The sequence below is a fragment of the Musca autumnalis genome, unplaced genomic scaffold (assembly GCF_047663935.1).
Source record: "Musca autumnalis isolate F117 unplaced genomic scaffold, ASM4766393v1 scaffold_2, whole genome shotgun sequence".
Taxonomy (NCBI): domain Eukaryota; kingdom Metazoa; phylum Arthropoda; class Insecta; order Diptera; family Muscidae; genus Musca; species Musca autumnalis.
Window position 1 is genome coordinate 111155188 of NW_027411755.1, and position 27979 is coordinate 111183166.

At 33.4% G+C, this 27979-nt stretch overlaps 1 protein-coding gene and 2 long non-coding RNA genes across 3 annotated transcripts; 2 read left to right on the forward strand and 1 right to left on the reverse strand.

The window, feature by feature from the left end:
• Positions 1-470: 470 nt before the first annotated feature.
• Positions 471-27859, reverse strand: LOC141394484 (short-chain dehydrogenase/reductase family 16C member 6). Its single transcript, XM_073968935.1, has 4 exons — positions 26930-27859; positions 1633-1750; positions 974-1574; positions 471-836 (listed from the first exon to the last, which is right to left on the reverse strand). The coding sequence occupies exons 1-4, from the start codon at positions 27077-27079 to the stop codon at positions 734-736; spliced, it is 972 nt and encodes a 323-aa protein (XP_073825036.1). The 5' UTR covers positions 27080-27859; the 3' UTR covers positions 471-733.
• On the forward strand, positions 5831-7695 carry LOC141393026 (uncharacterized). The gene is made up of 3 exons (XR_012409980.1): positions 5831-6039; positions 6116-6230; positions 6307-7695. It is a non-coding gene; the product is annotated as an uncharacterized lncRNA (long non-coding RNA).
• LOC141393028 (uncharacterized) lies at positions 16303-17519 on the forward strand. Its single transcript, XR_012409981.1, has 3 exons — positions 16303-16511; positions 16588-16702; positions 16779-17519. It is a non-coding gene; the product is annotated as an uncharacterized lncRNA (long non-coding RNA).
• Positions 27860-27979: the final 120 nt, after the last annotated feature.

Consider the following 27979-nt stretch of genomic DNA (forward strand, 5'->3'; position numbering starts at 1 on the left):
GTAATATTGAAATTACAATCATTCAAAAAATATGAAAATTAAAAGTTGCGCGTCCGGATTATTAAAAAAAAAAATCAAAAACCCCCGAAATTCCGCCTTCAAATTGTCAGCATAAATTTTAGATGGGTTCAGTGGATATATCGAAAAATCATAGACTAGTATCATGTTACCCATGGAGTATTCTTTGAGTCCTTCTTTGGGCGTAGGTCTATAAAATGTAAGGTTAAGCCAGAAATCGGAAGGAGACATAAAAAATTGTTGGCTTCAACTCATTTTCTACACTGATGCCAACACAGTGGTTTTTACCATATGTTTTTAAAAATATGTTAAAAGAGGCGGTACTTACATATGTCGAAAAAATTAGCGTTATTTCTGAAATTAAAATTTTACCCTTCTAATTCGACTAGTTTGGAAGATATACATTTTGCCCGCTAAATTTGAGATTTCTTACACTGTGAAATGTAGGAATATTTTGTATTTGTTATTTTAAAATTTTATTATGTATTTTTTAAATAGTTATCTAAGTTTAAGTGCTATTCTAAGGTTTTTGGCAAATTCAATAAATTGCAGTTTTAATTAACGTCGAATATTGCCTCGATTTCATCGGAATGTGCATTTTCTCTATATGTAAATAAAGGCCTTTGTTTCCAATATTTCAATTCTATAGGGCAATAGATATTGCATGATGTGTTCCTCTGAACATATGTATAAGAAGTTGAATACATCGTATTTATTAACCGGCAGCGACACGACCACGTCCTTTGAACATCATCATTGATTCTGGACCACGGACGACTCGTGACATTAATTCCCAACACATTTTAGCCGGCAACAAGCTGTAATAAAGAAACAGAAAAATACATATTGAAATAAAATCAATAAACAAAATAAATCATGTTTTTATGACAGCTTCAGTAAAGCAACCTTAATTTGTGAATACCGAAGGCAAATTGAAAAAAGTTCCAAAACTTACCATTTGAGGGGTGTTAACATCCTTATCGAATTCGGCAATACACACCAAACTTCGTTCTTACGCATTGCTGCTACAATTTTGTCTGCCACATATTGTGGTTCCAACATTGGAATCATACGGGGCTTTACACCGGAGAACATGCCAGTATTTATATAATATGGACAAATTAATGTCATGCCAATGTTATCATATCCATGCGTTCTAAGGTCTGTGTAAAGACTTTCATGAAAGCCAATGCAGGCGTATTTCGTTGCACTGTAATCCGAACAGCCATAGGTGCCGAGCATGCCTGTTACTGAACCCACAGTAACGATGTGACCACTGTTGTTTTGCATCATGTGTGGTAGGAATGCTTTAACAGTCCAGTAGTGAGAGATAATGTTAATGTTGTAAGTGTTCTGTATAACTCGTTCGGGTAAGTCCCAGAAAGGTTTACAACACACTATACCAGCATTGTTGATCAGTATATCAACTTGACCAACATCATTAACGATTTGAGCTGCCTTTTGATATACTTCGTCACGGTCAGAGATATCAACAACGTAACCCTTGCAATTGTGCAGACCATTTTGTGCCAACAGATCAACTGTGGTTTTAATAGCTGTAATAAAAAGGGTTATTTGTTAAACGGCTTTAAAAATGAATGATTTAAATATTACCTTCTTGGTTAATATCCCATATAATTACACGTGCGTTTAATTTTGCAAAGTTCAAAGCTATTAGTCTGCCAACCCCACCACCGCCTCCCGTTATCAGAACTATCTTGCCTGAAACATCCTGAAACGAAAAAGTATTTTATATCCAATTAAAATTAATGAAAACTGCAATTGGCAAAATTTCAAGAAATGAAAATCAATTATTTGGTAGCTCCCAAACAGAGCTTCAAAATTCTCGCTCGAATTCTGTTGTAATTAGAATGTTTTAATCAATTGTTCACTTTGCTGTTAAAACACTATTCTCGATATAGTATGCCATGAATTTTATTGTATAAGTTTTTTTCCAAAACTAGTATACATTTTTTCAGTCTCAATAAAAACCTTAAACACAGTAGATTATGGGCTATAGACACGGAATATTTTTTTCAAATCGTTTTTTTGTGCTGTTGAAAAATGTTAAAAATATGACAAGCGCTCAACTATCTTGTCCTGTGGAGAGACTGAGGGGTAGATAAAATTTCGATGTCTGGAAAAGGCAGGCGAAATCCTTGCTCGTAATTAAAGGATGCTGGAAAGCAGTTAACGAGGCGATGTCCAATACGGACTTGAATGAACGTGCGCTGGCGGAGATTACGCTTATGGTTGATCCAAATAATTATGGACACATAGCAGCAGCGACAACGGCAAAAGAAGCTGGAAGTTGGACGGCTTTGCCAAAGGCGTACGAAGATACGGGTCTAAAGGCCTCGTCACATAAGAGGATTTCTGGCTTAATTCATTAAGATGCGGCAACTCTACGCGGCTGAATGTGTGCTGAAACACGATTTTCGCATGCTTTGACTTTTGATTTAAAGCCGGAAGAACATACAAGTTAATGAATTAGGCTAGAAATCCTCTTATGTGACGAGGCCTTAACTTCTAAGGTTGAACTTCTGAAGCTGTTGGTTAACATAAAAATGTAAAATTACAGGACGATTGAAGACTACGTTAACGAATTGGTAATTATTGCAATAAAAGTCAAGAACGCTGGCTTGAATATAGATGACGAACTAACGGCTTCATTGATGTTGGTCGGTTTAACTGAAGACATCAAACCCCTGGTAAGGGTTGCGGAGAACTCAAAAAAAAAAAAAAAAAAAATTGACTGTCGATATGTTAAAGAACCTTTTACTCTAGGATGCAAAATTTGATTCAGTATCAGAAAACCAAGCTGCACTTCAAGCAAAGACGTCAAAGTGGTCATGGAAATAATCAGAAAATATCGAAAGTTTTGTTCACAACGAAAGGCGCAACATCATGTGCAAATGCTGGAACTGAAGTAAATGCAAATTCAAATTATTGGTTTATAGATAGCGGAGCAAGTAACCACATGACCAATAGCAACTGGGATATGCACAACATTAGAAACGTGGAATCTAAGAAGGTAATTGTGGCTAATAAAGAAGAAATTATTCGAACAGACAGTGGAGGAAAATTCGTGAATATGCAGTTTTCAAATTTCTTCAAGGAACATGGAATAATTCATCAAAGAACTTGTGTCTATTCTCCCGAACAGAACGGCGTTGCAGATCGGATGAATCGAACCATTATAGAAAGAGTTCGATGCATTCTTCTAGATAGTGGTCTCGATCATCGTTTCTGGGCGGAAGCCGCAGCCACGTCCGCATTTTTAATTAATACCTTGCCCAGAAGAATTATGGACAGGACGCAAACAAAATTTAAAAATGTTGAGAGTTTTTGGTTGTCCGGCGTTAGTGCACATTCCAAAAGAACGAGTGCATCATGTTGGGATACAACAGTGAAAGCAAAGGTTATCATTTATGGTAACATGGGGCGCCTTCGCCAACTACTAAAGAATATAAATCCAGATAATTTGCATGATAAAAGTAATTATAAATGTCAATATTATGAACTATGTAGGGGGTGGGACGGCTACGTCATGATAGGGGTGTTGTGGGTTAATGTGAGAAATATGTCGGGTTTAATTTAAATTGATATACCACGCTATAATGTGAAGTTGAAATCAAATATTGTGATAAACCTATCTAATTTGGCAAAATTTTAATTTCTATGCCTAAATTCAAGGTACCTACTTAAATTAACGGCTAGAATATGCTTCTTCTTGTACATTTTAGAATCATTTTTGATTATTAAATATAAAACATGTTCTTTTTATGCATAATGTTGATATTTGGGGAGGAAGTATGATAAATGCCAGTTTTAGAGTCCGTTGATATATGTCCTATGTCGATGGCGAAGCTACCCCTTGGGTGGGGAGGCTTCGCCACTTTTTAGGCATTTTGTAAATTCTCAAAAATAATATTTTAAAAACAAAATTATAATCATTTATATATCAAAACTTATAGTCAAGACGTGCTAATATTCCTACCAAAAATAATATTTGGAAAAACTTTAATGATGTCCATATGAGAACATTTTGAACAAAAACGTGGCGAAGGCTCCCCATGTTACCATATACAACACTCATGATGGCAAAATAATAATAAGTCGAGATGTTGTTTCGTGGAAGTAAAGGCAACAGAAAATATTGTGCAATATTTCTACTATCCTGATTTAGTTCATTACGGTGGTGTCGATTCAGGGGAGAGTGAAGTTATTGTCCCATTAGGAGCAATTGATGTCCCATCAAATCATAGTATTGGACACTGATTGGCCTTCGAATTGTGATAATGCTGAAAGACGAACTGATAGCACATGGTCACCGGATATACATAACAACCAACCGAGTATATACGCAGATCTGAACGAATCGCAAACAGAAATCAACCGTCATCAAGTTTTTGTGCAATGGAGTTTGTTTCAACTGATCCAGGAAGTTTCAAAGAAGCAATGTATTCAGAGCATGCGGAAAATTGGAAATCTGCGATGAATGAAGAAATCAACTAGTTGAAGTCAAATAATACGTGGGTTTATTATTTCAAATTTCGCCCTTGAAATGATATTGCTACCGCCATGTCAATCCTGGGTGAGAAGTTGTGTTGACAAATTTGTGCCAAAGCAGATACTCGTACTTCGGATTTTTTTGTCACACAAACAGAATTCGGCTTTCTGTTCTACTTTCCCTCATAGGAATGAGGGTTCCCTGTTCAAAAACGTACCTAGTAGTTTTTACGGGATCGGAGCAGTAATTATAGTATGTAGTATTAACAAGTCATTGCAATTGTCGTACCCGATCATCATCAGCCGAGCTTCCATTGCAACCAATCGCCCTTATCAACGGTCTTGCTACAAGCATCCTTAGGCTTATAATCCCATTGTATTTCACTGAATTAGAACATATTTACTAGTATTTATATCAATAAACATCTGATTAAGGGTTAAAAGTGAGAAAACTAGTTTTTTATTTCGTAAGGCTTAGTGGGTCCTTATGGAGACATCCATCTAATTTATATTGTGTCAGAATTTCATAGTGATATCTTGAAAATTCAATGAGTCAACGCTATTTTACTTGAAGTTTGGCAAAAATCAAGCAAAAAACGTTTTAAAATGAAAACTTTTTTATAAAATTAAATTAATTACAAATGAAAATATTTCGAACTGCAAATAGAACATCTAAATTTTAAATTTAATTCTTTTAGTTTAAATTTCTTAATGAAGATATTCAAACTGATATAGAATATAAATATGATTTCGTTTTGTGATTGCATTTTCAATTTCGATTTTGGACGCAAGCTTCTGAAGCTCGTTTAATTCAAAGATATTGCGCGAAGAACTTCTGTGGACATGTATAGTTGTTTTACATAATAGCGTTTCTTATGATTGCAGGTCCTAAAAACAGGTCCTAAAAACTTTTTAGTCTTCTATAGTGAAACTTCTTTTCTAGTTTTGTTTATGAAGGTATATTAGGGCGACTCAAAAACCCTAATTTTTTCCATTTGATCAAAAACCCTTATATATAAAATTTTACGGTGTTCGGTGAACTCTAACCCGTGCCACCCGAGCGCTCTTTGTTTACATAGTAATTTTTATGGAGCCAAAGCTTGTAATGGCGCTTGCATTACCGATGATTTTTCCTTCAATATATCTTTTTGCTTATTATTTTTTTTTTAATTTTTTGAATTTTAACGGCTCAATAAAGCGACCTCTGCTTTCCATATATTTAACTGTATACAAATGGTCTATCAGCCAGTTGACGTTCTACCATAATTTATTTTTTATACTTCTACCAACTTTTTGGAATAGAAACGTTAGCTGAAACTATTACCAAGGTTTCATCAAAAATTTCTGCCAGCAACTCGTCCATTTGGTTAACTGAAACTCCTACAGTACACTACACAAAAATCAGTCATAAGTTTGATCTAAGTGAACAGTAGTTCTTGTGAAGGAAACAAAATTAAATTTGTTTTCAATTGCTAATCCCCAATTAAGCTCCATAATTTTCCCTTGGTTGTAAGTATGCCAGACACATTTTTATAACCTTATTGGGTAACTTAAAGGAAAAAAAAAATTTTCCTTTCATTTTTAGTTACTATTTTTGGATTTTCTTTGGCCAGGATATTCTGGAGAACTCATCATTTGGAGCAGATAAAATTGCTTTCTTGTTTCTTTGTTCCCATTTTATTCTTCATCAATTCAAATTGGTAATTGCTTCTTCTTTTGCCCTGCAGATTTATATTTTTTTCTCATTTAATTTTTTTTTGTTGTTCGGTTCTATAGATTTGTTGGCTGAATTTCTCTCCATGTTTGTACCAGCTGCTGAATAGAGGTTATGTGCGATCGCCTACCAATTGTTTTTTTCTTCTATTGCTATCCCGAACCCACTCATTTCGTGGTGATCGACTATGCAAATTCAGTTCCTCTTCGCCGTCTCAACGAACGCATCACTAAATGATAGTACCGTCGTGTTTGGCTGCCGCATCGGTTTTTCTCATTAAAGTGAATTGTGCTAAATCCCCGAAATATTAAGAAAACACGGAAATTTTCCTCCAATAGGCCTCCTCAAATACCCTCAAAATCCGGATTCCGAAGTGAAAGAATTTGTGAAAATCTCAGAATTTGTGTCATTTGATTTAAAAATATGCCCAATTTAGAAAGAAAATTCGCTACCTAGCTATCAAGAAAGAAGTGTGCATCCTATATATGGGAAAAGTGTAAGAAAACGAGAGAGAAGATATAAAAGTAATTTGTGAATATAAAAATCGCCGTAGAAATCGAGAGTCGGTCCTAATTATTGTCTTTTTAAAAAAAAAAGTACATAAAAATCAAATTTATCCTTAATCAGTTTATCCTTTTTCTTTTATATAATTAATTTATAAATAATATTTCGATTTTTCCGAGTGTGTTCGAGTGTTATTTATTTAAAAACAATTTCTGCATGAATTGCTCTCTTAAGAAAGAAAAAAAAGAAATAGAAATCACAACAAAAAAATTAAAAATCACGAAAATTTGCATAAGAAAATATTGAAAAATAGTGGAAAGAAAGCATACAAAAAAATTTGCATTGAAGTGAAGTGATCATTTTTATTGTTCCCGTTGGCTTTTGCGAAAGAAACATCACTTAATATACATATTTTCGCACATACAAATTGTTACAATTTTTATGGCCTTTAATGATCATTAAAGCTAGTTTAAAACTTACTGCTGTTTTGCTCTGTTAAGTGATGTTCCTTCTGTAAATGCTAACCAACATGAACCAAATTAACAATATGTGTGTGCAAAATGTTATAAATCTCCAGTTTTGAATATCTCTCACTGTTAAACAACAGTGATAGATCTCACCACACTCTCTCACCACAGAACAACATTCTCTGAGAAAATTATTAACAGAGAAACCATTGCCAGCAGTCTCTTTGTTCTCTTGCTGTTATCATCAACACTGCTCTGCCGACGTCGAAAGCGCTTTCTACGAAGGAGAAAACACAACGAGAATCAAAGTAAGTCATTAACCTCTTTTATTTACATTTGTTTTTGAATAAGGTAAAAAGAGAGTAAGAAAGAGTGACCATGTAAACAGATGATTTGTGATATTATTTATCTGATAATTTTTGGTTTGAATTTTCAATAATGAATACAATAAATAATTATAATATGATTAAAAAAAAAAAATAATTATATTCCAGGTGTTAGAATATATCGATTTTTTCAATAACTTTCAATTATATCTTAGTTTAAAAGTTGTTATTGATTCCTGATTAGCTATATGGTCACCTTTTCTTTGTCTGTTGGTTGCCTTATGGGAAGTTAAAACGTTTTGATACACAACATGAACAGATGATCAGAATATTCGTTATTTTTGATAAAAATATTAAAATATGCAAATTGAAATGATTTTTTTGGTTTTTTTTCCGTTTTTGAGAGAAGTTATTTAAACCAGATATAAAAAAAAAAATTGATTTATTACGATTTTTAACACTCGAATCACAGTGATGAAAAATTGTTATATTTTATTTTGATTTTAGTTTCTTTTAATATTCGAATACTTTGCTTATGAAAGCTTAATTGAAACATTTTCTTCGTGTAATTTATTTAATTAATTTTTTTCCTTAACCTTAATACATTCTCTATTATAAGTTCATCGTTGGAATATTGGTTACATTAATATTCTTTTATAATATTTCCATTATTATAACGTTGATTATGATTTTAAAAATAATTTCCTAAATTTTCTTTAAAATACCCCATTCTGAGGATAAGGAAAATTATATGAAATTATCTTCCAAATTTTTTTATTGTTTCCATTATTTGATTTTTCCGTATTTTGATTACTGAAATCCTGTATAATGATACTAGCTAGATTGACAGAATTAAGTAATACTTTTCACTTAGTATTAAGAGATCATATTGTTATATTTTGAATTTTTGAATGAAGAGAAAATAAAATGAACTCAGAGTAAATTAAACCAAATCTGTTTGAGTTCTCTATAAAGTAGTTAAAAGGTTTGTTATGGACATTTCAGGGACTGCAACAACAAATTACTCTTGCATCGGATTCTACATGTTGCAGTCATGGTCGGGTGGGCTCTTTTGGCAACGAAACATCATGTTGCTCACATCATTTGCTCCCATCAGTTCTCTTTTTTTTCAACATGGCTAGAATTTCTCCACTATTTAAATTCTACCTTCCATACGGTTTCCTTTTCCGTTCTGTTAATCTTTAACAGGGCCCTTATTTCATTTAGCTGTTTCCGTTTCCTTTCCATATGATAGTTTTTCCCCATACACCCAAACAAAAATGCACGTAATAATTTTTATATTCAAATGTAGACTCAGTGGCAAAGGAATCATTGTAGGTATACGAACCCCCCCTCCGACGAGCAAAAGGCTGGTTCCAGGCGTGCATTCCTACCAATGAGTATCCCAGCAACATCTGCCACATTTTTATTCGTTGTATGCTACAGTATATAATATAAAATGGCGCCCAACGTGGGGCCCGAATAAGAATAGTATCCTTCAAAAATCACCATCTGGCAGTTTGCCACCGTTATTCGGCTTCACCAAAAAAAAAAAAAAAAAAAAAAATTTCAAACTTTTTTTAGTTATTCACACACTATCATTCTATCTCATTTTTCATTTTCCTCCCCTTTAAGGTATTGAGTAACTAATCGGAATACATTTTGGGTCAATGAGTCATCCCTAAATGGCCATTAGTTTACAATACTTTCCTTCCAATTATCCTATGGTGTTATTGGTACTAGATGTTGGTGTGGAATTCTGCTTCTGGACTTTATTATAGCTAGATCTGACCCGACAACACTTTATATCAATATAGCCATAGTCCTTATCATTCTTCTGGAAATATGGAGTAGCATCTCCATACCAGAGTATTGGTTTTTCTTTCTATCCCTTTCTACTTTCTATTTTCTTTCCTTGAGTCAAATGATGTCCTCAATAACAAACCTTTGCTACCATGGGGTTCTCAAACAGATTAACATTGATATAAGAAATCAGGTATCCCGTTTTCTTGATTGGAAATATATACATTTTTTTATTATTTTTCTTTTATTTTAAAATCCTTGAATTTTCTTTTCATTAATACGAAAGTTTTTCTTCGAGTGTAAAACATTAACGATTTGATCATTAATTTTTGTATACAATATATACACAAGGAATTTGGATAGGGATCCACAAATGGTTTTGCTTCTTTCTTAAAATTCTTCAAAATAACCCTTTTTAAGTTTTTTTGATAACGCTAGCACTCAAGACTTTGAGGCCTGTGTATTAATTTTTTTCCAGTTGATTGTTATCTAGTCATCGATAGTACTGGTTAATTTTTTATTATTAATTCCATAGTGGAAAATTCGTATTATTATAGCAGCAGAACCATACTAATTACACAAGATAATTTGTCGGATAAATTGAACACAATATTTTCGTGAAAAATTTGAATACCTTTACTCTTTAAGTTTATAAACAAAATGTAGACTTTTCCCTATGGTATTGATCTTTGTTGCATTTTTGAACTTTTCTATTGAACAAGTGACTGTTTTACAATATTGAAATCAATTCCTAAAGGAAAAAGAAAGAGAAATAAAAGCATACTGAGATTAATGAAAATTCTTTTTGTTTTGGAAATCATTCGGAATGAGTGATTTGAAATATAGTTAAACGCTGTTTGTTTTCCGAATTACGAAAAAAGTATTCACGTCTGGAGAGATAGTTTTCTTTTTGAATCGGTTTATTTTTTTTCTAGTGGTTTACGTTGATGTTTTCCATCATCCAATTTTGACTCCATCCAATTTTCACTCAGTTTCCATTTTTTATACTGGAATCGATTTCTATAATACCAAGCGGATATTAAGATTATTAAACAATTTTCTTAATTTTGAAAAAAAAAACACTTGAAAATTTAAAATCATTCTGATACGAGATTTTGGAATCGATTCTGAAAGTCAGTTTTGATTTATTTTATTGTTTTCAAAGTTATTGAACAGAGAAATTAAATTCATCGTTGTAGTTGCCTGTATTGGTTAAAATCAACGACATTTTGGATCAACATTTTGTTTCCCTAATTTTTTGAGTGTTTTCTAATCCTTTTTAATATAATTTAATGCCCAGGGTTATACAGAGGAAAAAATAAAAATAATTACTTCCTTCCTCAGTTTCCATTATTCAATATTGAACTTGATTATAGGTCGTGAAGAGGATACCACACAGTCTAGATAACGTTTGCACTGGTTTTTTCCCTTTTCGAATATTTGGTATTCAATAAAGAAACGTAATTCTTTGTTTATTTTCTGGACATCAGTATAGGAGTATTTTTGGAACAACGTATTCAGAAGATAACCGAATCAAGCCAAGTTTTGGATCAAAGTTTTTTTTGAATTTTTCTTTCCATAATTTTTATATTCTGTTAGTTTCAATTCGACATTCCTGCTGATAGGAGTTGACAGCAAATCGCTTAAATTATTTAAATTAATACTGCTTCTAGTCCCTATTTTTTTATTTGGGTTGCTGGTTAGTAGTTAGTGTTAGGAGAATTTTCCATTCCCTGATAGATCATTTGTGCTTACCTAAATTCAATATATTTTTTCCACTATGGCATTTGTGCAAGGTAATGATGAGGCGATTAACGATCCTTCAGAGGAATCTCCTGTATGCGGAGGATGCGCGACATTGATTAGGAACAAAACTACATTTGTCAAGACCAATTGTGGGCATACATTCCATAAATCCTGTCTGGCAAAATGTGAGAAATTAAGACCATACTGTCCTGTCTGCAATTTAAGATTGTATAGCGAGCCTTCAACCCCCAGTTCGTCCGGTGCTTGTACTAGGTCTCAATCCAAGGCAGCCTCTGTTCAACCAGCAGGCAGTGTACCAAATGACGACCAGTCTGGCTCTGCTTCAGCGGTGCCAACGAATATCAATACTGCAGATAACACTCTTAATATACGTTCTAGCGATCTTCACCGAATGATCAGTTCGATTGTTTCCGAACAACAGGCTCAACTGCTTGCTAGCATTAACAACCAAATCACTCGTTTAGTTCAGAGCAATGTCGAGTCACATTTTTCCAGATTGAACTTAAACGGGCAAAGCACCTCAGCTTCTGCTGTGCCTGGCGCTAACCAGCCAACGCCTCCAAACCGAATGCGTACTGCAGAGGAGATTGAACGCACATTTCATGAAATGTTCGGAAATCCTCTCAATAATTCCCAGCACAATGGTCGCTTGAATACAAGTAATTCTGTACCTCCCGGCACTCAACAGTCATCCTCCTCTGATTTGTCATCAAGACCCGACAAAGTCCTTCACATCATTGCTAACTGGAGGATAAAATTCACGGGTAATTCATGTGGTCTAAGTGTTGAAAATTTTATTTATAGGATTGAATCTCTCACCGTGCAAACACTGCATGGAGATTTCGATTTGCTTTGTCGAAACGCAAGTTCACTTTTCGAAGGAAAGGCCGCCGATTGGTTTTGGCGCTACCATCGTTCGGTCTCCATGGTATCCTGGAGTGACTTGTGCAGGGCCTTGCGACAACAATATGGCGATTCCCGATCTGATGTTGACATTAGGGAACTTATTAGAGACCGTAAACAAAAACAAGGCGAAAGCTTCGACAACTTTTATGACTCTGTAGTGGAATTAACAGATAGGTTGAAAGAGCCTTTATCGAATGAGATGTTAGTAGAAGTTTTGAGGAGAAATTTATTACCAGAAATCCAACACGAGATTTTGAATTTGAAAATTACATCGATACAAGAGCTAAGGGATACATGTAGGAGGAGGGAGTTTTTTCTCCAGGACATTCGACGAAAGCATGGAAGTGGATTTTCTAAACCAGCAATGGTAGGGAAAAAGGTTTATGGAATAGATGAAGTTCTAGTGGACGATGAAGTTGAATCATCAGCTGTCGAAAATGATCAAATCTCTGCCCTATCGTTTAATTGTTGGAATTGTCATCAGGAAGGACATCGCTACCAGGACTGTCTGTCCGAAAGGACAATATTTTGTTATGGTTGCGGTGCTCCTGATACTTATAAACCTCAGTGCAAAAGATGTAACCCAAAAAACTGTCGTTTGGGTGCACAAACGAGTGCACCGAGAAAGAAACCGGATCTGGAGTAAAGCTACTGCCCAGACGAAAAACACCTACAAATGATACCATACCCAAATGTGACAATAACAAAACTAGTACCAAAAAATTTAATGAACCTGATTCGGATAGGTCTGTTCCAACCACACACACATTCAAACCTTTGCATGTACGTGTAAAGGAGTATTACGAAGCACGAGAAAGGATATTTAGCGAAGTTCCAAAGATATCTAGGTCGGCTAGGCGTATTCGAGACTTCTGGAAGAGGGTGAAAAGTTTCAGTAAGAAATTTGTGTGCTCGGTTTTAGATAAGCCCTCCGATATTCGACCATATGCTGAGGTCATCCTCTTTGGGGAGAAGATGTTAGGGTTGATGGATACAGGAGCTTCTTTAAGTTGTGTTGGTGCAGGTGCTGCTAGGAAATACTTAGAGTCTGGGAAATTCTATAAAAAATTGAAATCGTTTGTCAAAACAGCAGATGGCAAGACCCAGGATATTGTGGGCTTCGTGGACACAAGGATAACGTTTAAAGGATTAGAAAAGGATATTACAATCTTTATTATACCTAGTTTAGACAGGGACCTCTTTTTAGGGGTAGATTTTTGGAACCTGTTTGATTTGCTTCCTACTGGATTAATTTGCAAGGATTACCTGTCAGATAATATGGCTATGATATCCGAGGTTACCCCACAAGTTCAGCTTTCTGAGATACAAAGGCAAAAACTAAATAAAGTTGTTGCGCTTTTTCCGTCGTTTGCTAAGGAAGGATTAGGGAGAACTCGTGTCCTTGAACATGTTATAGACACTGGTTCTGTCAAGCCTATTAAGCAACGACATTTTCCGGTCTCTCCGGCTATTGAAAAATTAATATACGATGAACTAGATAGAATGCTTGAACTTGGGGTAATCGAAGAATCAAATAGTCCATGGTCGTCTCCTGTTGTCCTTCACAGGAAACCGGGGAAAAATAGATTGTGTTTGGACAGTCGGAAGTTAAATTCGGTTACTGTAGGCGATGCTTATCCGTTACCCCACATTGATGGTATTTTAAGCCGTCTGCCAAAAGCCGAGTATATTACTGCCTTAGATCTGAAGGATGCCTTTTGGCAGATTCCGTTGGATCAGCAGTCAAAAGAGAAAACAGCCTTCACCGTTCCTGGGAGACCGTTGTACCATTACACGGTCATGCCATTCGGCTTGTGTAATGCGCCTCAGACCATGTCGCGTCTCATGGATAAGGTCATTCCACCGGCTCTCAGGACGGAAGTGTTTGTTTATCTTGATGACTTGCTGATCGTTTCGGAATCTTTCGAAAGACATCTGGAAGTTCTAAGGCTAGTGGCTGGTAAGATACGCGAATCAGGGCTAACCATCAATGTGGAGAAAAGTAACTTCTGCGTGGCAGAGGTGAAATATCTTGGCCATTTAGTTGGAGGTGGTGTTATAAAGACTGACCCCGAAAAAGTGTCAGCTATCACTGACTTTCCTGTGCCGAATTCTGTAAAGCAAATAAGGAGATTCCTAGGGATGACGGGGTGGTATAGGAAATTCATCAGGGACTACGCTTCTATTGCCACGCCCTTGACAGATCTCACTAAAACAAAACGCAAGTTTATTTGGAACGATGATGCTCAAAAAGCGTTTGAGACTTTAAAGACCCATCTGAGCACCGCCCCAGTTCTACATAGTCCAGATTTCTCACAGCCGTTTTACATACACTGTGATGCTAGTAGAACTGGTATAGGAGGTGTACTGGTCCAGAAAGATGCGGAGGGTGAAGAGTTTCCAATTGCCTTTATGTCAAAGAAACTCAACCAAGCCCAACGTAACTATTCGGTGACCGAACAAGAATGCTTGGCAGCAATGCTTAGCATTAAAAAATTTCGAGCGTATGTGGAAGGACATGAGTTTACTGTCATCACTGACCATGCGTCATTGAAGTGGCTCATGTCCCAAACAGACCTCAGCACGCGGCTTGCTCGATGGGCTTTGAAGCTTCAAGGCTACAAATTCTCAATACAACATAGGCGTGGTAGTCAGAACGTAGTGCCTGATGCACTTTCCCGAACCAACTCCGAGGACTTATCGGCTTTTAAAGTGAGTAGTCTTTCGACTTTTGAAGTGACGGGCGATTCTCAAGATTCTAGTGGTATGTTTGTGGACTTAAGTTCTCCATGTTTTAAATCCGACAGCTATAAACAGCTTCTAGGGAAGGTAGAGAAGACTTTGGATAAAATGCCAGATCTGCGAATAGTTGATGGGTATCTTTATCGACGTATGGAACACGCAACAGGGGAACAAGTTCAAGATGATCTTGCGTGGAAATTATGGATTCCACAGGAAATGGTTCCCGAGGTATTAAAGAGGGCTCATGATGACCCCTTATCAGCTCATGGCGGTATAAATAAAACACTATATACTTTAAGGAAATTTTTCTTTTGGCCAAACATGGTAGTGGATGTGAAAAATTATGTCAACGGGTGCGAAATTTGCAAGTCCACTAAGCATCCCAACCAACCACTACGACCACCAATGGGTAAAACAAGTGAAACACACAGGTTCTTTCAGAAAATATATATAGATTTTTTGGGACCCTATCCCAGATCTAAAGCTGGAAACGTAGGGATATTTGTAGTTGTGGATCATATGACAAAATTTCCATTTTTAAAGCCAGTGAAAAAGTTCTCCTCTGACATAGTCATTGATTACCTAGAAAATGAACTATTTTATACTTATGGTGTCCCAGAAACTATAGTGTCCGATAACGGTTCCCAGTTTAGATCAAACCAATTTAGCAAATTTCTACAGCGTTATAAAGTCCATCACATGTTTTCAGCGGTTCATGCACCTCAAGTTAATGCCTCTGAACGTGTAAATCGATCAGTCATTGCGGCCATTAAATCATATATTTCTCCGAACCAGAAGGACTGGGATCTAATGCTGGGTAGAATTTGCTGTGCACTCCGGTCCTCGTTCCATTCTGCCATAGGAACAGCACCATATTATCTAGTTTTTGGCCAACATATGGTAACAAACGGATCAACCTATCCGCTTTTACGCCAACTCAATATGCTTGAAGATAGGACCGTAAGATTTAGCAAGGATGATTCTCTGGCAGTAGTAGGAAGTAAAGCAAAGGATTTGATGCAAAAGCAGTTTGAGAGAAATCAACGAACCTATAATCTTCGATGCAAAGAGGTGTCCTATGATGTAGGTCAGGAAGTTTATAGGCGAAATTTCAAACAAAGCAACTTTTCACAAGGCTACAGTGCGAAATTAGCCCCAACTTTCCTTAAGTCTCGAGTTCGTCGAAAGGTCGGTAATTCCAACTACGAGTTAGAAGATTTACAGGGGAATTTAGTAGGAATATACCACGCGAAAGACATTAGACAATAGTTGTTCTAAATGCAAGCGGTATCAGCTTTTGGTGTAAACATTTTTACCCCAATGCTGATTTTGGCTGGGGGAAATTGTAATGGCGCTTGCATTACCGATGATTTTTCCTTCAATATATCTTTTTGCTTATTATTTTTTTTTTAATTTTTTGAATTTTAACGGCTCAATAAAGCGACCTCTGCTTTCCATATATTTAACTGTATACAAATGGTCTATCAGCCAGTTGACGTTCTACCATAATTTATTTTTTATACTTCTACCAACTTTTTGGAATAGAAACGTTAGCTGAAACTATTACCAAGGTTTCATCAAAAATTTCTGCCAGCAACTCGTCCATTTGGTTAACTGAAACTCCTACAGTACACTACACAAAAATCAGTCATAAGTTTGATCTAAGTGAACAGTAGTTCTTGTGAAGGAAACAAAATTAAATTTGTTTTCAATTGCTAATCCCCAATTAAGCTCCATAATTTTCCCTTGGTTGTAAGTATGCCAGACACATTTTTATAACCTTATTGGGTAACTTAAAGGAAAAAAAAAATTTTCCTTTCATTTTTAGTTACTATTTTTGGATTTTCTTTGGCCAGGATATTCTGGAGAACTCATCATTTGGAGCAGATAAAATTGCTTTCTTGTTTCTTTGTTCCCATTTTATTCTTCATCAATTCAAATTGGTAATTGCTTCTTCTTTTGCCCTGCAGATTTATATTTTTTTCTCATTTAATTTTTTTTTGTTGTTCGGTTCTATAGATTTGTTGGCTGAATTTCTCTCCATGTTTGTACCAGCTGCTGAATAGAGGTTATGTGCGATCGCCTACCAATTGTTTTTTTCTTCTATTGCTATCCCGAACCCACTCATTTCGTGGTGATCGACTATGCAAATTCAGTTCCTCTTCGCCGTCTCAACGAACGCATCACTAAATGATAGTACCGTCGTGTTTGGCTGCCGCATCGGTTTTTCTCATTAAAGTGAATTGTGCTAAATCCCCGAAATATTAAGAAAACACGGAAATTTTCCTCCAATAGGCCTCCTCAAATACCCTCAAAATCCGGATTCCGAAGTGAAAGAATTTGTGAAAATCTCAGAATTTGTGTCATTTGATTTAAAAATATGCCCAATTTAGAAAGAAAATTCGCTACCTAGCTATCAAGAAAGAAGTGTGCATCCTATATATGGGAAAAGTGTAAGAAAACGAGAGAGAAGATATAAAAGTAATTTGTGAATATAAAAATCGCCGTAGAAATCGAGAGTCGGTCCTAATTATTGTCTTTTTAAAAAAAAAGTACATAAAAATCAAATTTATCCTTAATCAGTTTATCCTTTTTCTTTTATATAATTAATTTATAAATAATATTTCGATTTTTCCGAGTGTGTTCGAGTGTTATTTATTTAAAAACAATTTCTGCATGAATTGCTCTCTTAAGAAAGAAAAAAAAGAAATAGAAATCACAACAAAAAAATTAAAAATCACGAAAATTTGCATAAGAAAATATTGAAAAATAGTGGAAAGAAAGCATACAAAAAAATTTGCATTGAAGTGAAGTGATCATTTTTATTGTTCCCGTTGGCTTTTGCGAAAGAAACATCACTTAATATACATATTTTCGCACATACAAATTGTTACAATTTTTATGGCCTTTAATGATCATTAAAGCTAGTTTAAAACTTACTGCTGTTTTGCTCTGTTAAGTGATGTTCCTTCTGTAAATGCTAACCAACATGAACCAAATTAACAATATGTGTGTGCAAAATGTTATAAATCTCCAGTTTTGAATATCTCTCACTGTTAAACAACAGTGATAGATCTCACCACACTCTCTCACCACAGAACAACATTCTCTGAGAAAATTATTAACAGAGAAACCATTGCCAGCAGTCTCTTTGTTCTCTTGCTGTTATCATCAACACTGCTCTGCCGACGTCGAAAGCGCTTTCTACGAAGGAGAAAACACAACGAGAATCAAAGTAAGTCATTAACCTCTTTTATTTACATTTGTTTTTGAATAAGGTAAAAAGAGAGTAAGAAAGAGTGACCATGTAAACAGATGATTTGTGATATTATTTATCTGATAATTTTTGGTTTGAATTTTCAATAATGAATACAATAAATAATTATAATATGATTAAAAAAAAAATAATTATATTCCAGGTGTTAGAATATATCGATTTTTTCAATAACTTTCAATTATATCTTAGTTTAAAAGTTGTTATTGATTCCTGATTAGCTATATGGTCACCTTTTCTTTGTCTGTTGGTTGCCTTATGGGAAGTTAAAACGTTTTGATACACAACATGAACAGATGATCAGAATATTCGTTATTTTTGATAAAAATATTAAAATATGCAAATTGAAATGATTTTTTTGGTTTTTTTTCCGTTTTTGAGAGAAGTTATTTAAACCAGATATAAAAAAAAAAAAATTGATTTATTACGATTTTTAACACTCGAATCACAGTGATGAAAAATTGTTATATTTTATTTTGATTTTAGTTTCTTTTAATATTCGAATACTTTGCTTATGAAAGCTTAATTGAAACATTTTCTTCGTGTAATTTATTTAATTAATTTTTTTCCTTAACCTTAATACATTCTCTATTATAAGTTCATCGTTGGAATATTGGTTACATTAATATTCTTTTATAATATTTCCATTATTATAACGTTGATTATGATTTTAAAAATAATTTCCTAAATTTTCTTTAAAATACCCCATTCTGAGGATAAGGAAAATTATATGAAATTATCTTCCAAATTTTTTTATTGTTTCCATTATTTGATTTTTCCGTATTTTGATTACTGAAATCCTGTATAATGATACTAGCTAGATTGACAGAATTAAGTAATACTTTTCACTTAGTATTAAGAGATCATATTGTTATATTTTGAATTTTTGAATGAAGAGAAAATAAAATGAACTCAGAGTAAATTAAACCAAATCTGTTTGAGTTCTCTATAAAGTAGTTAAAAGGTTTGTTATGGACATTTCAGGGACTGCAACAACAAATTACTCTTGCATCGGATTCTACATGTTGCAGTCATGGTCGGGTGGGCTCTTTTGGCAACGAAACATCATGTTGCTCACATCATTTGCTCCCATCAGTTCTCTTTTTTTTCAACATGGCTAGAATTTCTCCACTATTTAAATTCTACCTTCCATACGGTTTCCTTTTCCGTTCTGTTAATCTTTAACAGGGCCCTTATTTCATTTAGCTGTTTCCGTTTCCTTTCCATATGATAGTTTTTCCCCATACACCCAAACAAAAATGCACGTAATAATTTTTATATTCAAATGTAGACTCAGTGGCAAAGGAATCATTGTAGGTATACGAACCCCCCCTCCGACGAGCAAAAGGCTGGTTCCAGGCGTGCATTCCTACCAATGAGTATCCCAGCAACATCTGCCACATTTTTATTCGTTGTATGCTACAAGCTGCAGTGGCTAAGAAACGAATCGCCCTAATATATACCATATATGCAACTAAAATTCTACATTCAGGTTTTATAAAGCAGTTCACTTACTATAAAATTTGCTAGCCAACATTGGTTGTTGTATGTGTAAATTTTTGAGAATTTAAGAATGTGTGTATGAATTTTATAGAAAATCATGTCGTAAGAAGTAAGGCGCATGCATGAATTATAACAACTAACAATTTTACAATAACAACATTGTTTTATAGAAACTAAATTGCCAATGAAAATGTTTGAATACCAGGATCGTTCAATAATAGATTAGAAAATTCTACAAAAAATATATAGAAAGATTTAAAATTTAATCTTAATTGGTTTCTGTTTTACTCAAGACATAATATGATACGTTCTATACTTCATGGCTCTTTTATGTGGCACTGCACAGGTCGCTGGTTCCATTTTTAATATTTGTTAACCCTCAGACGGTCATTAAAGGGATATTTTTGGTCTCTTCTCCTATAAAGTGTGATCGTATCAGATCAGAATATACTACAAATTTGTTCGCCATCAATTTTTATTATTGGTCCTAGAATACACCAAAGCACTATATCTTAACTAAACTCCAGAAATATGCATTTTAGGGTTAAGGTCGAACCCCATGTGAGTTTTGGCAAAGTTATTCTCCGCTAAATATGTACTATAAGTCAGCAAAGAAATGAAATCTCTATTTGCATGACATACCAAGGATATATAGGTATCATCAAAAAACCAAGAAACCAAAATGGAGGTGCAAGCTTCTACCATTTCTACAGTTTTTGAAATATTTGATTTAAGGTTAAATATTAATAAAATTCACAACCTCCCTAAAGACATATTCGTGGTTACTTGCTTAGGTGGTACAATACAGAACATTTGAAATCCCTCTAATTCCTGCCTTTTCCTCCAATTTTGAATATCACACTTTGTCCATTTATTTGTCAATTTTTCGTTAAATCGGAGTACCTATCATCCCGCTCTATGCCAATAGCTGGTAATACTCAAATTTCATACCACACATATATTCGCCGTCGACACAAATTGTATGTTGATCTTTAGAAGGTGTTCCTGCTTACGGTTCAAAAGTATGTATGCAATAACATTATTTTCATCCAAACTCTTTTGATTTTTCAAATAATCCATCAATGATCTCGATTTTGTAATTAATTCATCCAATTTCTAATAACATGATATGTGATATATTTTTCGTATTTGCCTTTCTGGTGGGGGCATCTTTAGTCAATCTCCACTGATAATATCACTTCGGTTATACTAATATACAGACCAGCTGATGTCATACATGTGAAAAAGCATATGGTGTTATATAGCCATAATTATTACTAATGTTGCAGATTTTGACAGTTGTATAAAGGAAAAGTTGCTGAAAAAAATATTTCTGCAACATTTAGTGAGTAAAAAGACACACCTAATAACAAAATATGTTTGTAGTTGTCTGAGCAGCCCTGTTTTAAAAACAAACAAAGATGTAAATATACTAAGATGGGAAAATTCAATTGTTAACATTTGTCAATAGATGGAGTTAAGCTCTGTTGTTACGATATCATAACAACATTCTGGTAAGCAGTTAACAATTTCAGGCGTTTTTAACCGCTTAGTTCATATTCAATGAACCGGAAACTGCTATGGAATACAATCCTAAGTTCAGCTTTTTGCTTTCCTAGAATTCGTATAAGCCGAAATGCGCTTTAATGGAGTTTTTAACATTAACATACCCCTGTTGTTGATAAAATTTTTATATACTTTGTTTCATAAACATATTTGCACTATGCATCTTTTCCAGTCTTTACAGTTCTATGTCTTTGTTTCAAAGACATTAAAGCACAATTCGGCTTATATAAATTGTAGGAAAGCAAATGTTGGACTCAGGATTGTATTCCATAGCAGTTTCCAGTTCATGGGGTATTAACTTAGCGGTTAAAATCGCCTGAAATGGTTAACTAGTTAACAGAATGTTGTTATGATATCGTAACAACAGAGCTTAACTCCATCTATTGACAAATGTTAACAATTGAGTTTTCCAATCTTAATGTATTAACATCTTTGAAACAAAAGCCCAACAAAACATGAAATGCAATTCATTGCAAAGGAAAATTATTTGTTTTACGAATGAAAACATTTAAGTAAGTTTCGGTCGCGGATTTTGTGTTGTAAATGTGATTTTGGACTCAACGTATTTGGGTAATACGGACGCTCAAAGAGCGTTGTTGTGGTAGGTTGGTGAATAATTTTTGTACGTCGGGCTGAGAGTTAGGTATAGCTGTCAGTTAATCCGAACGTATTAGTAAAGTTTTGCGTTGGATATTGAGAAAACAAAACAACTTCTAATTCAAAGTCCAACATTGATCTGTTTGGCGATATACATATATACATACATATATTTCAAATGAATTTTAAATTTCGGCGAGACACCCAACAGTGTAAAAACGCCCAAAACGAGGCAAATTTTACTCAAATATTGATTCTGTTTTCGGCTTTAATCCTAAATTGGGCTGAAATTGTTGACGCCAATAGTTTGGTAGCATAATTTCAACAGACGGATGGAGATGTAGCAAATCGCATAAATAAAGCACGCTAAAGTATGGTATTCAACGCAAATTTCGAAACAGCATAAAATGCAAATATTCGATTCATGTATTAAATCTGTTTTCTGTAAATCATGGAATGTAACAAATGCAGTTACAACGGAGCTCCACGTATTCGTAAACAAATGTCTTAGAAAAATAAAGAAAAATATTTTAGTCCAACCGTATTACCAACACTGAATCCTTAAAATAAAATATTAAAATGGCAATTTTAACTAAATGTATTGTAATATAGAAAATAGTTTTCGAAGAAGGGCTATTTCTTCCTTTAGAAAATACACATTTTCCAAAATAAAAAATAGTCGTATTTAGTGGCACGCCACGCCTACACCTTCCAATGTATTGACCTATTTTTTGGTTTTCTTAGTTGCAATATGTTTACTATCGAGTTCCATATACATACATGTGAATAAGAAATCGGTGATGACAAAAAACAAATTTGAGTTCTGACTCACTGTGCGTCGGTTATTAACAAACATGTTTAGAATTGTTAGTGAAGTTTTGAACCTAGTACTCTTCTTCAACAAAACGATATAACGCGAAGTAAAAGTATATGTAAGTTAAAATAAAAGTTGACAGCACCTTCCTATCGGTAGAACTTTACGACTTCTAATTCTTGTTGAAAAAATATCGTTAATTTCCGAAATTATAATATAAATCAAACTCACAGATCAAGTGGTGAATCGATTAACCTCCTTAAGACGTTGAGGACCATATATCTTGACCTGACCTACATATATGTGTTATAAAATAGATATAATTATGATATCCAAAAACTAAAGTCGTCTAATAATAAATAATTTATAATTTTGTTTTTGTACTTATTTGGTCCTACCAATCAAGAGCTTTAAGGGACCTCAACGAAATGTTTACCTCAAAACAAAGAATTTACGAATCATCCTTAAACACAATATTGCAGAGAATAAAATAACGTAGAAGGTTTAAACAATTATTACTGGTCAAACAAAAATAAATCTATAAACGTTTTGGACACAATGTATCGGTAGCAAATGTTTTGAGCATGCTAAAATGTGAGGTTCAAGTTTATTTTAAATACTTTTAATAAAAGTGATAATAACCGAAGAATAGAAGGGAATTCAATACATCATATGCAAAAATGAATATATTTCAATACCTTCACTTCTCCCAAAAATATATTAAATATGAAAGAAGTATTTCAGTTGATATCTTTGCACATCTCACTTTGTAAATATTAGTTACGTATGTATGTATGTATTTGAAGAACCACATATGAATAAAAAATGACCTTCTACATAAAATGATTTGTATAAAAGTAATTAAAAATCTATTGATTAATTTTAATATAAATTTATTTTATTTTAAGATATTCAGTAGTTAAAGATAAAAAACAACATAGAGAATCCAATTAAAAATTATAACAAATAAGGTCAAATTTAAATTATCATTGAATTTGAAAATTCCTTGAAATTATTCTTAAGATATAATATTCACAAAGTGGTATAGAGATTTGCAATAATTGTGCCAAAACAAGTTCAATAAATAAAGCACACCATTGAATATATGTATATATGTTTATATAAGCAATAAATCCTAAACAACTTTGAGTTATTAAAAAGTGTCATTGACTATTTGAATACATTTGAATATTTTTTGGTAATTTACATACATTTTATTTGCGGAAGTGAATTTTTATGAGAAATATGTGCTTGTTTAGTTACATCGATTTTATGATTTTGTTTTTGTGACTTCGATTATCTGGCCAACGGCACAAATCGGTAAAATCAATGAAAATTTTAAATAACATTTGGCATGAGTATTGCTATCGATAGAGCTTGGCGACCACATTATTTTGATAGCTAAAATAGCGGAAAATTTCGTTAATTATCGAAATTAAAGGCGTTTTGATTTTAACAATTTTTGTGAGTAACGGCAAATTGAGTTACAGAATCGCACTAATCGAAATAATGCAGCTAAACTAACATTTTATTATACATATATGTATACATATCCCCTTTAACTAAATGCAACTTTTGAAACAACTCACAAAATAGAAGAGATATGTATGCATGGTTTCACAAACAGAAATCTTAACTTGTAGTTTGTCTGCTGGTGTCTATATAATATCTATATCTAGAAGTTAATAGGTGCTAAGTCAGGGTTTTACGGCGGACCTATCAATTCCACATTTTGGCCGGTCAAAAAGTACTGGTTGGAGACTATGTGTGAGAGCTAGCATAATGATTCGTCATCTCTTGTTCGTTTTTTTTTTCGAATTTCTTCGAAGACTTCTGGCAAATAAATTGTGGTCTACCACTCAGAATTGGCCGAAGAAACAGACCATTTGCTTTTTTTATTTGTATTAAACTACGATCAATTACAAATATTGTAAGTCCTATTTAGTAGTGGGACTCGAATAATTATAATTTTATTTCCATTTTTTTTAAATTTGTCTATAAATTTTTTCCTATATACCAGGGTGAAACATTTGTTATTTTTTCAAAAAATAGAAAATTGCATTTATTTCATTTTTCGATTTTTAAAATGGTTTACAAATTATTGTAGCAGAATTAGTGGTTATTACGTTTTTTGTGCCCACGATAGGTTTAGTCATTTAATATTTCAAATTCAAATCTTTCCTGTTCAAATAATCATCTTCTGGAGAAAATATCACCTTAATATTTATTTTTTTCTTTTTCATTTCTGTATGGGATTCGATAGTAAACATATTGAAACTAAGAAAACCAAACATTTAGGTCGTGGCGTGCTCGTAAAGTCGACAATTTCTTGCAATTTTGTAGAATACGTCATTTATGCAAACTCTTGGAGAAAGAAATAGCTATTTCTAGGAAACTAAACAGATATTGTGTTCATTGTTTTTTTCTGTTAGGTTGATAGGATTGTTGTCTTTAAGAAACGTTTCAATAGATTACCGTAGCGTTTACACGAAATGATCTATTTTATTTTCCCTCAGGTACTAAATGTTAGTGAAATTCCAAATTTAGTGGACTAGAACATTTAGGGGACAGCTTGAAACAAAGTACCGTTTTCACAGAATGATGCCCGAGAGTGTCCTCTTTCTGCCCATATATACTTTTGTAGCAGTCTCGTTCCGTCCGCTTAACACTTTTTTAAATTTTTTGAAATTACATGGGTAAAAATGTATATTTTTCCATACCGTTTCCCATATAAATTATAGCTTTTTTACACAAATGGAATTCATATAACTTTTATAAAAACTCATATATTAAAAGAGTTTTTATAAAAGTTATATGTGTTTTGTGAAAACCTAAGGAGTATTTTTTAATTTTGCGAAAAAATATAAATTTTTTGAAAACATTTTTTATAAAAATGTTTCCCACATTTTTTTTATTTATTTATTTTTGTATTGTTAATGGTTTGTTTATTGATCACGGTGCTCTTGAACCAACTTTAAATGAAAGGAGCTTACACCTGGGAAGTTTTTGCGGATTCTGAAACTGCAATGTTCAACAAAAAATATGAAAATATCTCTATCCGTTTAAAAAGTTACAGAGTTTTGACTGTGCGACGTAGCCCGTGCGGCCTCCTGATGTGGCAATTTTTAAGACATTTGTTGTTTATTTTACTCGCAAACCATCAAATTTTGCCCGTTGGTAAAATATCAAATGTTTTACATTTAGTAAGGGGAAAATTTTACTGACATATTTTAAAAAAATTTAGAAAAATTGTAATTATTCGACACCCTCAACCAAATTGGACTTAAAATTTTTGTAATTAGTCGTAGTTTAATACAAAATGGAAAGCAAGAAAATTGAAGAGTACAATCATTGATAAAAATTGACATTATTCCGTTGCAATAACTTAAAGTGAAACGCCCTGCGATACTAGATTAAGTTTGTTTTATACAATTATTTATTATTTGATTATTTATTTATACAAAAATGTGTGTTTGTGAAGTCCAGTTTTTTTATAAATATAACTAAAGAATAATGATTTATTTTAAATTCCCTGAAGAAGTCGGAAATAAGCTGACGAAATGTTGAAGAAAAATGTATAAAATCAGTTTTAATTTATTATAAAAAGTTGACCAATTAGCCGAAAAAACACAATTAAAGTATAAAAAAATTGATTTTAATTATTAAATAGCGAAAATTGCATCCAAGCCCACTATGCAAATTTCTTTCTACTTTTTATTAAATAGCTGATAAAAAAGCAAAAAATACCACAAAATAGTTTTTCAAATTGGACCAATATTTAAGAAGTTATGAATATTTCTTTGCATATAGTTTTTGCAGAATTCGACTTTTTCAAGGTGCGATATCTACCTCTGCAACCATTAGTAAATAAATCTGAAAATATACTGAAATGTTGATCAGCATAAAATTATAAGTCGATAAAACCATTCTTTTTATACCCTCCACCATAATATGGAGTGCGTAATTAAATTTGTCATACCGTTTGTAACACATCGAAATATTCATCGGAGACCCTATAAAATATATTTATATGTATATATTCTTGATCAGGGTAAAATTATAAGTCGATATAAACATGTCCGTCTGTCCGTGCGTTTGTTAAAATCAAGAAAAAGCTCACAATATTTAAGATAGAGCTTTATAATTTGGTACAGAAGTTTCTATTACCCGTAGGATGTTTGGTACTGAATCGGCCCAAATTTTGCTATTGCAGCCATTTACTTGATAATTTTTTACTAAATGTTGCTGAAACACTTTTTAAGCAACTTTTCTAAATTAGAAACATTTATAATAATTATTACAAATTATCGAGTAAACATACAGGCATAATAGTATTGTATTATGCTCATGAAAATGTCCTTTAAAATATTTGCAACTGATTCATATTTTTTATTTTACAACTATTTTATAACAAACCTTTAATTTTCTAAAACGATCCGGTACCAGTCCATAATATATGGATTCCAATATATAGTATATCGATTTGAAAGAAACGATTAATAGATCCAAAAGAAAGAGTAGTATAGCCCGTATTGGGTTTTCCATGTGCAAAAGATCAGATGCCATTTTATTCGATATAAGAAGAAAAAACACGTTTCCACACACCCACAACTATTTTCTTTGTTGAACAATGGTAATGTTGTTGTTTTATTATTGCTTTAAGTTTTCACTTTCACTTCAAATGTGGGCAATGGATGGAATGTCGTCGCATTGGAGTTTCGTTTTTACAGCACAACAATTTGTTCACTTTACAATATTATCATTTTTTTATTACAATAATTTATGCAATTCAACAATGTTTTTTTTTCGAACGGTCGTGGGATTCGTTTTCCGTTTGGTTGATTTTCCGTTATTTATTGCATTTTCCACAGACACAAGCACACGAACTAGTCGTTTGGAAAAAATTTGAAAGACTATGTAAAACGAAACAGTTGCTGTAAACAAGTATTTTTGGATTTTATGTCGAATAAAATAAATCCAAGCTTGATTATCCGAATGTGCGTCTATGCGCTAATGCGTTCGCCTTGGTCTATAATGTTGGAACCGACAAACAAGACTAACGTTTCCGCTAAACAATGAAAGCCAGTCAACGACTAACAGTTAACGTTGTAGCACGAGTCTACAAAGCGATCGATCGAGCGAGGCAGGCCAATATGCATAAACATTGGTACATGGAACAAAAACAAATGTCTTGACAAACGGCTTGATTCTGTTTGGTAGTATAATGACGTCACAAATGAAAAAGCCTATGTGACGGATTAATGTTGTATGTATTGTATACCATACAATATGGTAGCCGGTTCAACTAACTTAAGATGTTTGCTAAGCGATGTTCAGTTGAAATGAAAACTTGAATTTGTTTTGATATTCGCTACTACCCCACAAGTTTGTAAGAGCCTCGAATAATTGCCTAAGTCATGAAATAAGGTTTCTCAATAAAAGTGATGACAAGAGAGAGGGGAGTAT

Bases quoted from the DNA above. Each gene is read 5' to 3' on its own strand.
- LOC141394484 (XM_073968935.1), bottom strand. From the start codon at position 27,079: ATGGCATCTGATCTTTTGCACATGGAAAACCCAATACGGGCTATACTA. The intron at 1,751-26,929 runs GTTTGTTATAAA...TTTTCGTTTCAG, and splicing joins ATCGTTTTAGAAAATTAAAG to GATGTTTCAGGCAAGATAGT. The intron at 1,575-1,632 runs GTAATATTTAAA...TTTTTATTACAG, and splicing joins ATGGGATATTAACCAAGAAG to CTATTAAAACCACAGTTGAT.